A 14,506-nucleotide genomic window follows, 5' to 3' on the forward strand; every position below is an offset into this window, starting at 1 on the left:
AAAAGATCTTCTGCACTTTTACCTCGGTGTCCATGCGTCCCCCCAGCTGCTGGATGATGCGGACCATATCTTCTTCTTCAACCGGGTCGCCGCGTTGCATCTCCTGTTGAAGAAAACAACAATCACATGACCTCAATGCATGCATTCTGTAGACGAGCAGCAAGTAGACACTGCAGACAGAATTCATAGATCGGCCAAGAAGAACGTGCAAGTCAGGAGGTTCCAACCAGTCAAACATGGTCAACTGGTAGACCCCAGACTAGTCCCAAGTCGACCACCAGGGAAAAGTATTTTATTTTTAAAGAAAAAAGGAGGTAACCCTGGTGTAAGTATGGATTCTTCCTCTTTCGCCTTTTTTTGGGATTAAATTCTGACGTAGTTTTTTATTTTATTTTTTATTTTTTAATAATCTTTCTGACTTCAAGCCTACTTATTTATCCAAGCTTGGGACTGAGTTAAACTGGAATTGCCAGAGGCAAAGTAAGCATCTGGTATTCTCACTTGCTCTCCCATTCAAGTAGTAACCAGGCCTAACCCAGCCTCGCTTCCAAGATCCGACGTAATCCCTTCCAGTATCAAGAAGAAATAATACAGCGTGTGAACAAATCACCTTGAGTTTGACTATATCGGCAGGCGGGTCCATAACGTAACGTCCCTCAGTAGCAATACTCATTGGACAAGCTGACAGGAAACCCTCACCATTTTTTCAGCTTCCATCTCCTTCTCCTGCTTGAGGAGCTCCACCGCCTGGAGGATAGCTCTGTAGTCGTGGATTTTGTGCTCCCTCAGAATCTTCTCGTAGTCTTTGGGTTCTTGGCCTCGGAGCAACTCCACTATGTTGTTCTCTACTTCTTTGTTGGGGCTTTTCTGCTTTGAGGGGGTCCTAGCACACACAAGAGGAAACATTTAGGTGACATCCCACCATGCACCTGACCTGACCTGACCTGATCTGTGCTGTCGGTTCAGTGCAGCACAGCGCACGTGTGTCAAAGCATGACAGTTGTCACCACAGGAACACAAGAGGGGACAAGATTGATTTCATTGAAGTCGGATAACTTACTTCTTCAGCTGGATCCTGATGTCCTCCGCCGCTTCTTCTTTTTTGGTCACCGCCATCTCGGCACTGCACTCGATTTCACCGTGCTTGTTTGAGGCTACGCAGCGGTACTGGCCCGAGTCAGACTTGGTCACCTCCCGGATCTCCAGTTTGGTCTCCTGGCCCTTGTGCTCCGTGGAGATGCGACCACCGGGGGTGATCTGCCTCCACTTGCCCTTCATCCACTTGACGCTGGGGATGGGCTCGCCTCCGATCTTGGCGATAAAGGTGGCTGAGCCCTCTGCAGTCAAACAACAACACATGACACTCGATGAGATGTTTAGAAGACTGGCAATCATCCAGATCATGATCGTCCGCAAAAAGTGAATCAAAGCATCTGGATTTGTCTTGCTTGTTGAAGAAGTTTTATCATTAATCCAAAAGGCCATCGGCAACAACAACCCTTATGTGACCACCAACCATCAGAGACATTAATAAGAGGATGCCGCAACTAAGAATTAGAACTGCAGCAGCATTTTGGATTAAGTGTGGATCTTTAACAACCAAGAAAAGTCCAGTTGCATTCATTCAAATTTGGTGGTTTATGAGTGCTGCGTGATTTTTTTTGTCAAGGCTTTTTTTTCCATGATCATTTCATTACTATTTCATATGTGAGGACTCCTGTAAATGACTGACATGATTAGTAGAGGTGTGCCCAAAAAATGATTCTCATTTACGACGATTCAGAATGGATAAATTATTAGAGTTATTGATTTATTTGATAGTGTATTGCCCGTGACTTCTGTCGTGAATACTGACGCAAACTGCCTGTTCAACAATGTGTGCGCACACAAGGACCCCTTAGCAGTCTAACAATATTCCCAATGTCAACTACACAAACTCAGCACTCAACTAAAGAATAGCAATGATAAGGAATTTACAACATTCTTTGCTCATCTGTTGCTTGATATAGAACTGATTTGCCATTCATATCATTTTGAATCTAAAATCGATTCTGAATGGAATCGCAGACTCCGTTTTAGTTGATTTGTCACGATAAAAGGTGTTTGTCTCAGAGACTTAAGTATTTTGTGAGGAGGAGGAGGAGAAGCAGCAGCAGGCGGTGAGCACATCCAAATCTTGCGTCAGTGGCTGTGATGAAGAACTCTTGGAGCGACTTACTCTCGGTGACAGAAACACTCTTTGGTTCTTCGATGAAGAAAAGGTTGTCCAGACGTTTTACGGGGGCGGGTGCAGCGGTGGCGGGGGCAGGAGCAGAGACGTCGGGTATGGCCTGGGTTTCTTCGAGAAAGTAGAAAGTAAGTGAGGTGAGTACCAAAAGTCGTCAGTAGGGTTGGCAAGCAGGCACGGAAAGTGGCTCCATCCGTCCGTCATCCTTCCATTCATCTCAATACCTTTGACGGTGACCTTTGCCTTGCAGAAGTCTGTCCCGGCAGAGTTGCTGGCCTTGCACAGATAATCTCCCGCCGCCGTTTTGGACACCTGGCTGATTTCCACACAAGGTGTTCCGTTCACAAACGTGATCTTTGTGCTGGAGCTGGACCTCAGCTCCCTCCTGTCCTTCATCCAGTTGATAGTGAGTGGAGGAGTGCCTTCCACGTGACATTTGAGCCTCAAAGGATCACCCTCGCTCAGTGTCACCGGCTGCAGCGGGATGTCGAATTTCGGAGGCTTGGCGCTTTCTGAAAGAGCAAGTGGACAACAACATCATATCAGCACAAGGCAACATCAAGTGGACTGACTGACTTCTTGGAGAAGGACCTCAGCCATACGCACGCAAGACGATTTAGTTTGCGTTTGCTAACTCAGCTTGACCGGCTACTGTTTGCATTTTTCTCTCTGTTCTTTTTCATCTGACGTGAACCACTCAAATGAGTTCTCCGCAATATCAATATGAGACTGCGCCATGGCATCTGCTCGGGAAAGGCATTTGGTACAATATTTGCAGCTGAGTGGGCAATGCGGCACCTTGCGCACAATTACCAAACTTTTGTTTTGACCAATCATACAATGGATGAAAATGTTGTCGTCATTGTAGCTAAAAAAAAAAAGTCTCAAAGATCTTTACTAGCTAAAAATGCACAAAGCGCCTCTTCTTGCTCTTCTTTCAAAAAGGAAAGTGAAGCAAATTTTGCCAAAACAGAAAGAAATGCAACGTCCATGCGTTCGTCCACCGCTGTCGCCATGTTTGGTTGTTTTGTTTCCCACGGCGTCGTTGCTTCTTGATTTGGTGACAGCTGCATATTACTTTGTGATTGGTCCAACCCACCATGGTGCCACTCAGAGGAAACCTGCGGACTCGGTAACAAGACGGATTCACGGGAGTTTGTCAAGTTACGTGGTTTTATTTATTTATTTACTGGCAAAAACAACTTTCCAAGATGAGTTTGGGTTGGAAGCCGTGAATGTGAGATATCGCCATAAAAATAAAATAACATTTGCCTCATTAATTCATTAGCCCTTTACAGTGGAGCAAGGCCCTTAATCCCAACCGTTTGACTGGATTTGGACAGATTTGCAAAACCCACAGAATATTGTGTTCTATTGCTATACAAACATGGAGTCAAGCAAAAGAAAGATTAGACTCTCTGCCTTTAGCAGAAGAAAAAAAGGATCTTTCTTTTTTCATTCTGAGCAATCAGCATTAGAAAATAGTTACAGTAAAGTTCATGGAAATTCCAATGCCCAAAGAAAAAAACTGTGGGAGGGGCCTTTTCTAAAACACAATCCCGGCTGATCTCTTAAACTCTGCTGCCACCTGCTGTCTGTGGGGCGTGTGTGTAAATGTAGCCTTACTGGAAGTCAGAATCCAAAGAATAGAAATAACAATGACATTGAAATAACATGAATAGAAAAACATACTGTACCTGAGACAGAGAGAGAAACCTGACAGGAAGCTTTCCCAGCTTCATTGGAGGCCTCGCAGGTGTACACGGTGCAGTCGGACGGGTCTGAGTCTCGGACAAACAGCACAGCCGTGTTGTTCTCAAAGGTGACATGGTATTTGTCTGAAGGCTCGATTTCTTTGTTGTCCTTGTGCCAGGTGACTTTCAGAGGCTGTGAGCCAGAAAGCCGAGTCTCTATGGCCACTGTCTTCCCCACCAAATCCATCATGGACTCCGGCGGACGCTTGACGAAGGTCGGAGGAATTGCGCGCTCTGACATGGAGAAAGACGACATGCGGGTCATTAAAGAGGTACTAAATCGAGTTTTTTGGGCCGATAAACTGTATAAATGGGTGTCTACTGATGCCGTGACATTTTAGTGCATGTTTGTTGAAAACTTGAATCTGGGGCAAAAGGTTAAATACTGGGATAAACACAGTTTAAGGTGTTTTTCCTTCATTACACGAGAAGTCATTTGTAAATGGCTCAGTCTCGTACACGCCTCCTTAGCGAGTTGTTGTAGTCGTAGCAGCGTTTCGCCAACATCTTTATACCCGTTGTCAGGTTAGTCATTTATTAGTGGAGCATTTGCTTAGTTTATTGAGCATAGCTTTTCATAGTATAGACATTATTTCATTTTCACTGCTGCTGTCAATCACAGCCAGACCACGCCCAACCCTCTTCACATTCGCAAGCCAACGGTCCTCCGGGCAACACCCCGTTTGAGCGCCAATTTCAAATCTTAGTGAGGGCTGGAGCAAGAGACTGGCTTTAAGTGTTGCATTTAAATTCAGATACCCAAACGTTCCACGCACTTTCTGTCCTAAAGGACCCAAACCTGAAGACGTAACCCAAAGAAGATTCAAAGTCCATCACCATCAAGTAGCACCAGGTTAACATTAGCGTCTACAGCCTAAGCAGAGGACGCAATAATTAGAAAACGAATCTTGTTAGTGTGTTACCTAATTGAACAAAAGCATGACAGCTGTCAGCTGTCCGCTGGTTTTGATGTTGTACTGATAAGAAGCCCAGATCAGCTTGTCGTCCTTCTTCCAAGTCACACGGACCCTCTGGCTACCCGAGTAAATGCACTCCAGCCTTAAAGCTTGACCCAGTTTCGGAAAGAATTCTTGCACTTTCTTGATGAATCGCAGCAGCTCTGATTTGGGCTTACGTGCACAACGTGCATTTGTAGCGCGGATGAATGAATGATGCGGCCGGCTTATTGGTCCGCGCTACAGTACTACTCGTCCTACTGTGACGTCCGCACCTTCGTGTCGGGACATTTTGCGAGTGCATTTCTGTGTACATTCTCAGTCATCCGGATCGTGATCAATGGCAAAGTTGAATTGGGGCGACAAGACTCCTCCTTCCAGTTAACTGATTAGCCGAGGTGTAAAAATATTTTATTTTGACAAGTGACCGGATTCTCTCTGTTAACGACGGACTCTTGACGCGTGCCAAGATGTTAATTATCTCAGTCGCGTAGCGCTGATGCTAATCGACAAGTTAGCAAAATGAGTAAAAAACGGACATGTTTGTAAAGTTTCAACCGAGAAAAGGCCCAGTGATGAGACAAAACAGCAGCCTATGACCAAGAAGAAAAAGAAAGGTGCACGGACTTACAGCTACAGGTAATTCCCACGCATGATTTCCCGCTCTGCAGCGAGCGGCTCTTAATTTAGTGGTATGGTGAGTGAGTTACTCATGGATTTGAGATTTGTTCTGTGGTGCTAATATAGTTTATTGTTATATCTACAAAATACCCCAGTTTTTGTGTTGCTCGTATCATTCATAAGCATTACCATAGCGACCTCACCATATGAAAGCATTGTTGTTACCCTTGTTATGGTGCTAGTGCTGCTAGTAGGCTACAGGTACATAAAAGTGGATTTGACTTTGTTGTTGTAGCCTTCTATTAATCAGCCGCTGAACAGTCAAGCACCCTCCCCCCCTCCCCCCATATTAGCCGCACTGTTGTGGGGACTGAGAGCAGCTGACAGCGTCGCAGATTGGTTACCTGTCACGTTGAGTGTGGACGAGCATTCGTCACTTCCGTGCCTGTTAGAAGCCTCGCAGCTGTACTCGCCAGCGTCATCCTTGCTGGCATGCAAGAACTCTAGAGAGGAAGTAGTCATACGACTGATAATCCTGAGGCGCTCCCCCTCTTTGATGAGCCTTCCGTCTTTGGACCACTTGAAGCTGACTTCGCTGGCATCGCTGGTTTCACACTCAAACCTAGCATTGTTGCCCGCGTTGATCTCAATAGGGACCATGGGGTGCTTGAACACAGGCATTGCCGTTTGGAGCGCTGAAAAGAAAGGAACGAGAGTCAATACTGAGTTGATCATCAAGACTTGCGAAAACAGCAATACGGGTGGGTGAACCTGAGCTGGAAAGGGACACACGTGATTCTGAGGAGGAAAATGACATTAGATGAAGGCATGCAGAGGGAGAATAGGCAGGAAAGGAGTGATGGCGGATGAGGAGAAACTGGGGAGCCTCAAACATTGAGGTTTTCAAGTGGCAGTCTTGGGTTAGTCGATGATTTCAAAGAAGTGGCCATCATCAAACCTCTTGAGACAACTTTGAGTCTTGTCCGCGTTGTGGTCTTCCCAGCTTCATTGGCCGCCTCACAGACATACTCGCCTTGATGCTTCTCTTTCACAACGTTCTTGATAGTCAGTGTGTATGTGTCCTGGTCTCTCAAACACATGAACTCTGTGCCAGATTGGATCAAGCGTCCATTGATAAACCAGGTAACGCTAGCGGCATACTTGACGGTGGAAGCCAAGACCACCTTGTCGTTTTCCTCAGCACAAATTTCATCCAAAGAAGCAATGACAAGTGGACAACCTACTACACTACCAGACGCCTCGCCGAATGCAATGGCGTCAGAAACAATTTCCTCCTTGTGAGCAAGCACATCTACATGTTCCAAGTGAGGAGTCTGGCTGGCTGACACTGAGGCGGATTCAGTCACTTCATGGACTCTTCTCTGACTCTGAATTGTTGCTTTGTGGAATATTGTTTCCATCTCGATGGTAGCAGATTCACAAACAACTGCAGGTAGCCCAGCAGCCCTCTCTGCCACCAGCACCGTGTCCACCACTGACAAGAAGCTTTCTTGAGAGCATTCTGAGCACATCAGCACCTTCTGAGGCTTGCTGATGTGCAAGAAACCCGGTCTCTCTGATACCAAACTTTGCCGCTCCTGCAAAACTAAAGCATGAAGAGCGAGCTGAAGTTCTGAAAGGAGCTTGGCTCTCTGTGGGTATTCACCCTGGAAAACCAGCGTGAGTTCCATGAGAACATTGGGGTGTGTAATCAAATATGAATGCACAACCCCTTGTGGCTCCTTTTGCACATTTATCTCATGAATGTCAAGGGCCTCCAAGCAGCCGACGGCGTCAGCGAGAAACACCGGGTGCTGACTGGCTACAGAAGACTGAAGAGCGTCTCTGATATGATGGTGAATATTCAAAAGCGACTCTTTGGGCATTTGAATGACAAAGTTCAGTTCTTTCACTAAAGTCTGAGATTCCAGACAATCAGGACCAAAGAGAACACTTTCAGGTTGGGTACAGACACTTGCAGTTAATCCTTGAGTTGTTTGCATCTCACTGGACTGCTCCCCAGTAAAAATGTTTTTTTCCTGAAGCAATACCGACTGTCTCACTGATTGGCCCTCCTGGATCGGGACTGCAAAGTCCTGCTCGGCAGCTTCTAAAACAATACAGCTCTCAGTTGCAACTGCCTTCTCTTCTATGAAAATGGGCTTTTTGGGAATCTTGGCCTCAGTTCTCATCTTAGTTTGGAATTGCCGTTCGATTTTAAGGCAAGTGGTATGACCCTCTACCAGAGCCTGGATGTCTGTAACATTTGCTGAATGTAAAATATTCCAGCAGTCCTCTTTCTGAACCAGTGCTCTTTGTGGTTTCAGTTCTGTTGGCAAAGGTGTCTCCTTTGGTAAAAGCACAGGCTGGGAGGAGATGGCCAGGATCCTTGAAAGCTCAAGCTCTGTAGCTGATTGGGAGTGAACGCCAGAAGAAGACACCTCCAGATCTTCGTGGAAGTCAGCCGTGAGCTCCCTTCCCTCCTGTGAGAGTGCCGCATGTCTTTGAGCTTTCTCCTGCTTCTGCACTGCCACCTGCTGGGTTGGTTTGCTTATAGTTAGCATGCCTTCTTTTTGCAGAACTGATAAGGAATCGATGGACTGGAGATATTGTGTTGGTGGAAGAGCTTTATTGACCCGGATGGACTCGGAATCCATCTGGTAAGAGAACTCTGAGATAGCCTCGCAAACAACAGGTTCTTGCCGAGTTACGATGTGAAGCAAAGTGGGTCTGGCCTTCACATCCTTCACATCTGCCTGCTCTGTTGAAGGCTTGTCACTGCTGAATTTGCCTTCCGACTGTAAAACAGTCTGACTGCTGACAAGCTGAAGATTCAGGAGTATTTCTCCCTGCGGCAGTGGCCGCAGACTCTGAGAGGACACTATGGCTGCCACCTGTCCTAAGCAATCACCCTTGAGTAAATATTTTTCTTCAGCAGTGACAGCGGACCTGTAGACCCTGTCTTTTCCCGGACAGTCAGCGGTCTCCTGTTCTGGCACGTACGTTTCCAGCGAAAGCTCTTTGCTCATAGGCAGCAATGATTCGTTAAGCGGCGCAAGCGATGCCTGCCGTGGCTCTTTGACAATCAAAGCTTTGGTATCGTCTTCTATTGGCAGAGGCTCACAACGTCTTTCTGTGATTGGCAGTTGTCCCATCGACTGAGCCGAGTGCAAAACCTTAAGCCCCTCAATAACCGTGAAACTTCTTTCCTGCTCTGGCCGGCGACAGACAGAAGAAGTTCCATCGACGAGCGGTAGAGCGGTCTCGACTGAGTAACTGCTAACAAGCTGCCTGGGCTCAGTCAAGGTCTCAACATATTGTGGATTGTGCTCGGCCATTGTCTGGGCACTCACGGTGCTAAGTTGCAGGAGTTGCTCAGTTGTGGTAGACTGCAGCTTTGAGCGCTGCTCTTTGGCAAAGTCAAGTTCAACGACCTCTGGGCTGAGAATGCGTTCAGAGTGCCGCTCTGTGATCTTCTGCCTCTCCTGAACTGACGATAAGAAAGTTGCTGCATGGAGCGTTTTCACAGGAATAATAGAAGCACAAGGCGGATGGCTGGGAGCCATGCAAACATGCTCATGGATCTCTCGGGACTGTAGTACGGCTGCCTGCTGGGTGAGCCGCTGGCAGCGAGGGGTGCCCACATAAATGTCAGGCTCTCTGAGGGTTTCCACCTCCTCGCTGGGAATAAGTTGCCGGGTGTCAGCAGCGAGGGTGTAAATCATCGGATCCGCCGGCCAACTACTTTTCTGGCACAATTTGGATTCTGTAGTTCCTTTGGGCGTGGACACTGTCAAAGCTTTTGTTTTCCGAACCAAGTCATCTTCAACTTTCTCGCCAAACACTGATAGCTGAGCGCTGCAAGTGGCTTCACCAAACTGGTTGGAAGCCTGGCAGGTATAGACGGCTACTTCCTCCTGCTTGACACTCTTAATGGTGAGGACGCCTGATCCGTCTGGGCTGTTGACGATGATGTACAAGCTGCTCGGCACAATGTGAAGGCTGCCTCTGAGCCAGCGCACCTCGGGCCGGGGATCCCCGGTCACAGAGTACTTGAAGGACGCGTGAGCTCCCTGGCGCAGCTGAACAGACTCGATCCTTTTGGAAAACACGGGAGGGTTGCCCCGCTCTTTCTCAAGGCTCGCTGCCGTCAGTGGTTCCTTCACCTGAACGTGCAGATAGGAAGTGCACGTTTCCTCTCCAAAGCGATTGCTGACACTGCAGGAGTACTCTCCTTCTAACGCCACTTCAACTCTGTCAATGATCAGAATGCACTCATCTTGCTCGCGAACGCACGTGTAGACAGAGGAAGTGCTGATGGTCTTCCCATTGTGGGACCAGCGAACAGTAGGCTCAGGAAAGCCATGCACTTTGACGCTAAGCAAAGCCTTTTCTCCAACACTCACAGCTGCTGAAGGAGAAAGTTTGCTGAGGAAAACTGGCTTTTGATTAGCCTTCTCCAAAGTACTGGAGGAGAATTTGGACTCTGGCTGGAGTTCAAGTGTTCTTGTTTTGTCTGGGGGTTTAACATCAGAAAAGTACAATCGATGGGTTTCCTCTTCCATTGTGATGGTGGCGCTCGAGAAGGCTGAGTGGAATAATGACAATATTACGGCATAGACAACTAAACTCAAGTGAACATAAGCAATAGATACAAATACTGTTTCCCACAAGTTGCATGTGTCGTTTTCAAGCATTTGTAAGCGTAACAGAGAGTTGTTGAAACTTGAGGAGAATAAGCTAACAGCTGAGTATTCATCACATGAAATCATTAGGAAATGCAGTTGTGCACTTGTAGGTCTGCTCGGTCATGCGTATTACAAAAATGTCTTACCTAAGACTTCCTCCTGGACCTGGATCTCAGGCGCTTTCTCGTCCACGGTGACTGCAACGGAACAAACGCAGTAAATGAAAACCACTTCGGCTCTGTCACATCGTCTCTCATGTGGTGCAAGAGTGCAAGCATCAGTGACAAGTTGTGCATCCATAACAGTTGTGGATTCATTCTTCTGAGTGACAAGTAACCGAATGGCGTGAGCGGTGCCAAACATTGGAGCGCTCCTAAACCTTGAAGAAGTGCTGGCAGTGTAGGTGCAAAAAAGTGTGGAAGAATGCCAACAAAAGCATGCAGATGCCAACCTTTGGTCATCAAGCCGCACCCAACATCCTCGGCCGAGGTTTTGAAAGACAGAGGGCCCCCTTGTCCGGGTCCCACCTTCTTAACAGTCATACAGCACAGGGGGCCGTCACGTTTGCGAGAGTAGGACGCAGAAGCACCCACAACATTCAAGCGGCCGTAAAGCCAAATGGCCAACGGAGTGGGAAGCCCCTGCATAACGCAGCGCAGCGGGGGGCTGCAGTTGTGCACCAGTAGCTCTCGGGGGATCTGGATCAGGAAGTCGGGCCGGCTGCACAGATGGGCGTCGGGAAAGCTGTTCATGAAGTGCAGCTGCGAGTAAGGAGGCTGGGATCCCGGCTTATCCGCCGTCTTGCCCTGGTCTGGGCCGTCCGGAGAATCTTTTGTGATCTCCCTGTTTCCCTGTGAGGCCGTGTGCACAGAATCTGTCGCAACGGCGCACTCGCCTTTGACATTTGCCTCTTTAGCTGGGTAAGAATCATAGTTAGGGAGAGTCATTAGGGGTCATAGTAGTCTTTTCCACACTTGTTAATAACACTTTAGATCTGAACGTTCTCACACTTGTTATCAACACATATCGGCCTGTGATACTTTTTGTTGTTTTCAACACTTTCCACCTGTCAATGACACGCTCACACTTATTATCGACACATACACGACAATTCAGCATTATTCCGGGTGGCAAAAGGCTATAGATGCCGAACTCTCTTCTCTATGGTCGTACTTTGAATGTGTGACGTACCAGTTGAACAAAGCAAGAGGTTACTTTGTGAGTTCAAACATTTCCACATTTAAGGTGATTGAAAAGCAGAGATGGCAAGTAACAAAGTAGGCTACAAATACTTTGTTAATGTGCTTAATTAGTTTTTCCCCCCAGTACTTTGTATTTTACTATTTATTTTTTTAGGCTACTTACTTTTATCCATTACATTTAACATCACTCGTTACTTTGGTTTTAAATGCATGAAAACGATTAAGATCATAGACCTGGGAGAAAAAGCAGCCGTCGCTGTTTCCGATCATATGAAGCGTTACACCGGCTATAACCCAGCTTGTGTTTGACTCAACATCAAGCTAGGACATGACGTGCGATTGGCGAGATTAAAACAACCCGAAAATATGAAAGCAACGCACTTTGCCACTACAGAGGATTATTTGAACGTAATAAACGCTGCAGACGGCCAGCTAACAATATGAAAAAAGGTCCAATCATGTCAGCGAGGGGTGAACTGAGGAACCAGCATCATGAGCGAGTGATACTCAACAACACTGTGGACTCGACGCAGAAAAGTCCGAGAGTCAACTGGCTCATGTCTACTCATGCCAAAAATTCTTGCTCCATTAACTAATATCCTTTAAATTATGTATACGTCCTATACATCAGGTAAACATACTTTTTACTTTCTCATCAAGTACATTTCAGAGCCTGTACTTTTTTTTTACTTTTACTTGAGTAATTATTTGAGTGAATACTTTTCCCAAAGAAACTGGACTTTTACTCATGTAGAGAATGTCAATATTTTTCCCATTTTAACGTCAACGTCAGGGTTGGGGAATCGAGCAGGGTCAGAAAGTCAAAACCTTGCCACAGATTAGCTTTAGCCGCAAGTGGTTCTACTCAACTGGCAGGTAAACGAGCTCATCTCCACCTGCTGAGTAGAAGCACCTGTGGCTAAAGCCAATCTGTTTCAGGTTGTTTTTTTTCTGGACCTGCTGGATTATGAACATGATCCGTAAAGGAAAGACCAATTGGCCTGTTGAGCTCTGAAGGTTTAAAAGGGTCAGTAGGGTGGGTGGATGAGGTTAGCAAGGCGTGGCGGTGTGGAGGAGATCAAAACTTGCGAGACGCAAGAGAGGCGGGCAGGAAGCAGGTGGAGGTTTGAGATAGACAAGACCGTGTGAGAAAAGAAGAAAGAGAAAGCACCTTCCACGGTGAGGCGAGCAGATGAGCTGTTGTGGCCGTGATGGTTGGTGGCGGTGCAGCGGTACACGCCCTGGTCGGCCAGACTCACGCCCTGGATGACCAGGGACAGGAGTCTGCCGCTCTGAGAGCTCTTGGCCCGCTCCCTGAGCAGGTTCTGGCCATTATGATCCCAAACCACCCCGATGAATGGCTGCCCATCAAACGAGCAGCTGAACTCGGCCATCTCCCCGCTTTTGACGCGGACGTCCCGTAGCTCTGTCAGCAGTTGGGGCTTCAGGGGCGCTTGGATTTGAACGCTGTATTGTGAGCTCTCCATTTCCCCCTCTACCGTCCGCCAAGACACGCAGGAGCTCTCGGAGTAGGACTTGGTAAACTCAGTAAGACTCTGAGTCTCCAGCCTGTGAGTTAGCTTAGCCTCAGCCATAGTTCTTGGCGTGCTAGCTAAGACGTTTTCATCTGGGCAGTAAGAAAGAGTAAGAGTACAAGGGTTAGGTCAACACACGATTGCAGACACTTCTTCGACAGAGTGGATCTGCTTGGATCAGTGAGCAAAGGAAGGGGGCGTGCTGGACTGGAGATCAGGTTGACAAACTTCGACTTGGTTTTCAGCCATGCTGCATACATCTCAATGCGGAAGGTACAGTTTGTCCGGGGCAGAAGCTGTGCATGTACCAAGCACGCAAAAGTCACGTCATGGCCTAGACGAGGACTCTTGGGTTCCAGTTAGGCTGACAAACTGTACCTTTGAGATAAAACAAATCAAAGCGGGCAGGCACGGGCACACTACGCAACATGACTTCACATCACAAGACATGACTTCACATCGTTGACATCGCATGACGTATCCTGTAAGTGAGTCGGCTATATATATGGCCCTGTCTCAATACCGCCCTACATCCTATGCTCTTCAATCAGGTGCACATTTAGTAGAGGTGCACGTAGTGTTCGAGATTACAAGCATGCGAAAATTGCACACTTGAGACTGGCGCCACTGCGTTCAATTGCATTGCGCCAGCGTTTGTTGTTTTGGCAATATTGCTGCTTAGAATGATCATCAAAACTGTAGTAAGGTAGTAAAATAAAACCCCAGTCGACGGCAGCTATGGTACCACGCCTGGATTTGAGAAGCATTTATTTGTGGCCCCTGCACGACCTACGGTGCATGCACAGAAGGTCGCCAAGTACGGCAAATACACTACAACAAAAAATGCAGGTGACATTAAATCCTCAATTAAAAATCACCTGCACAAATGAGAAAACAAATAATACTTTGATACTACCACTAGAAAAGACAATTTTTTGGGAATCGCCATCATACGCTGCCATTTTCCTGCTATTTTGGTCAACTCCGCAATGAATTGTGGGTAATACATGCAGTGTGCAACAAGGGTGCGAAGGGGGCGGGGCAACCTACACGCTCGCACCCATCAACGGGAACGCGCAATTAAGGGGGACAAGGGTGCAAGTGCGAGCATTTGGACATGGGCTATCTGCACCACACGTGATGAGACATGTAATTACATCGCATGACATAATTATGACATCACGTGACATCACATGACATCACATGACATGATGGTGTCCAAGAAGGACGAGTAGGACTTTGTCTTGTTGTTTAGCTGTGTGGGTCACAAGTCTTCCTCCCGAAAACATTTCTTTCTGGACCGGTGCTAATTTGACCCAATGTGACAACCAACACACATCAGCTGCCGGATGTGCCGACTTGTTAGCGATGCAGTGCAGTACTGATTTTAAATGTCATTGCGAACAAGGAGACAAATTCCATTTCCTCGCATCAACCATTTGTAGGACATTCGGCCAAAAGTCTAGCACCAAATTGCAGATCAAATTTGTCCAGAAAGCGGCACACACTTGGACATGAGACAT

The 14,506-nt window shown here is 47.1% G+C and overlaps 1 protein-coding gene across 1 annotated transcript in view; it reads right to left on the bottom strand.

Annotated features, from left to right (window-relative positions):
* Positions 1-14,506, bottom strand: part of ttn.1 (titin, tandem duplicate 1) — a 147,736-nt gene that overhangs the window by 105,159 nt on the left and 28,071 nt on the right. Inside the window, exons 35-47 of the mRNA XM_086091313.1 lie at positions 12,620-13,075; positions 10,698-11,162; positions 10,393-10,443; positions 6,517-10,146; positions 5,963-6,253; positions 4,926-5,101; positions 4,819-4,855; positions 3,925-4,215; positions 2,452-2,745; positions 2,219-2,338; positions 1,061-1,337; positions 700-883; positions 23-103 (exon numbers count right to left, since the gene is read on the bottom strand). Of these exons, the coding sequence (XP_085947439.1) occupies positions 23-103; positions 700-883; positions 1,061-1,337; positions 2,219-2,338; positions 2,452-2,745; positions 3,925-4,215; positions 4,819-4,855; positions 4,926-5,101; positions 5,963-6,253; positions 6,517-10,146; positions 10,393-10,443; positions 10,698-11,162; positions 12,620-13,075 (6,353 nt within the window). The remainder of the gene's footprint in view (positions 1-22; positions 104-699; positions 884-1,060; positions 1,338-2,218; positions 2,339-2,451; positions 2,746-3,924; positions 4,216-4,818; positions 4,856-4,925; positions 5,102-5,962; positions 6,254-6,516; positions 10,147-10,392; positions 10,444-10,697; positions 11,163-12,619; positions 13,076-14,506) is intronic.

This window comes from Leptonotus elevatus, chromosome 12 (assembly GCF_054856555.1).
Source record: "Leptonotus elevatus isolate MCC_2025b chromosome 12, RoL_Lele_1.0, whole genome shotgun sequence".
NCBI classification, from domain to species: domain Eukaryota; kingdom Metazoa; phylum Chordata; class Actinopteri; order Syngnathiformes; family Syngnathidae; genus Leptonotus; species Leptonotus elevatus.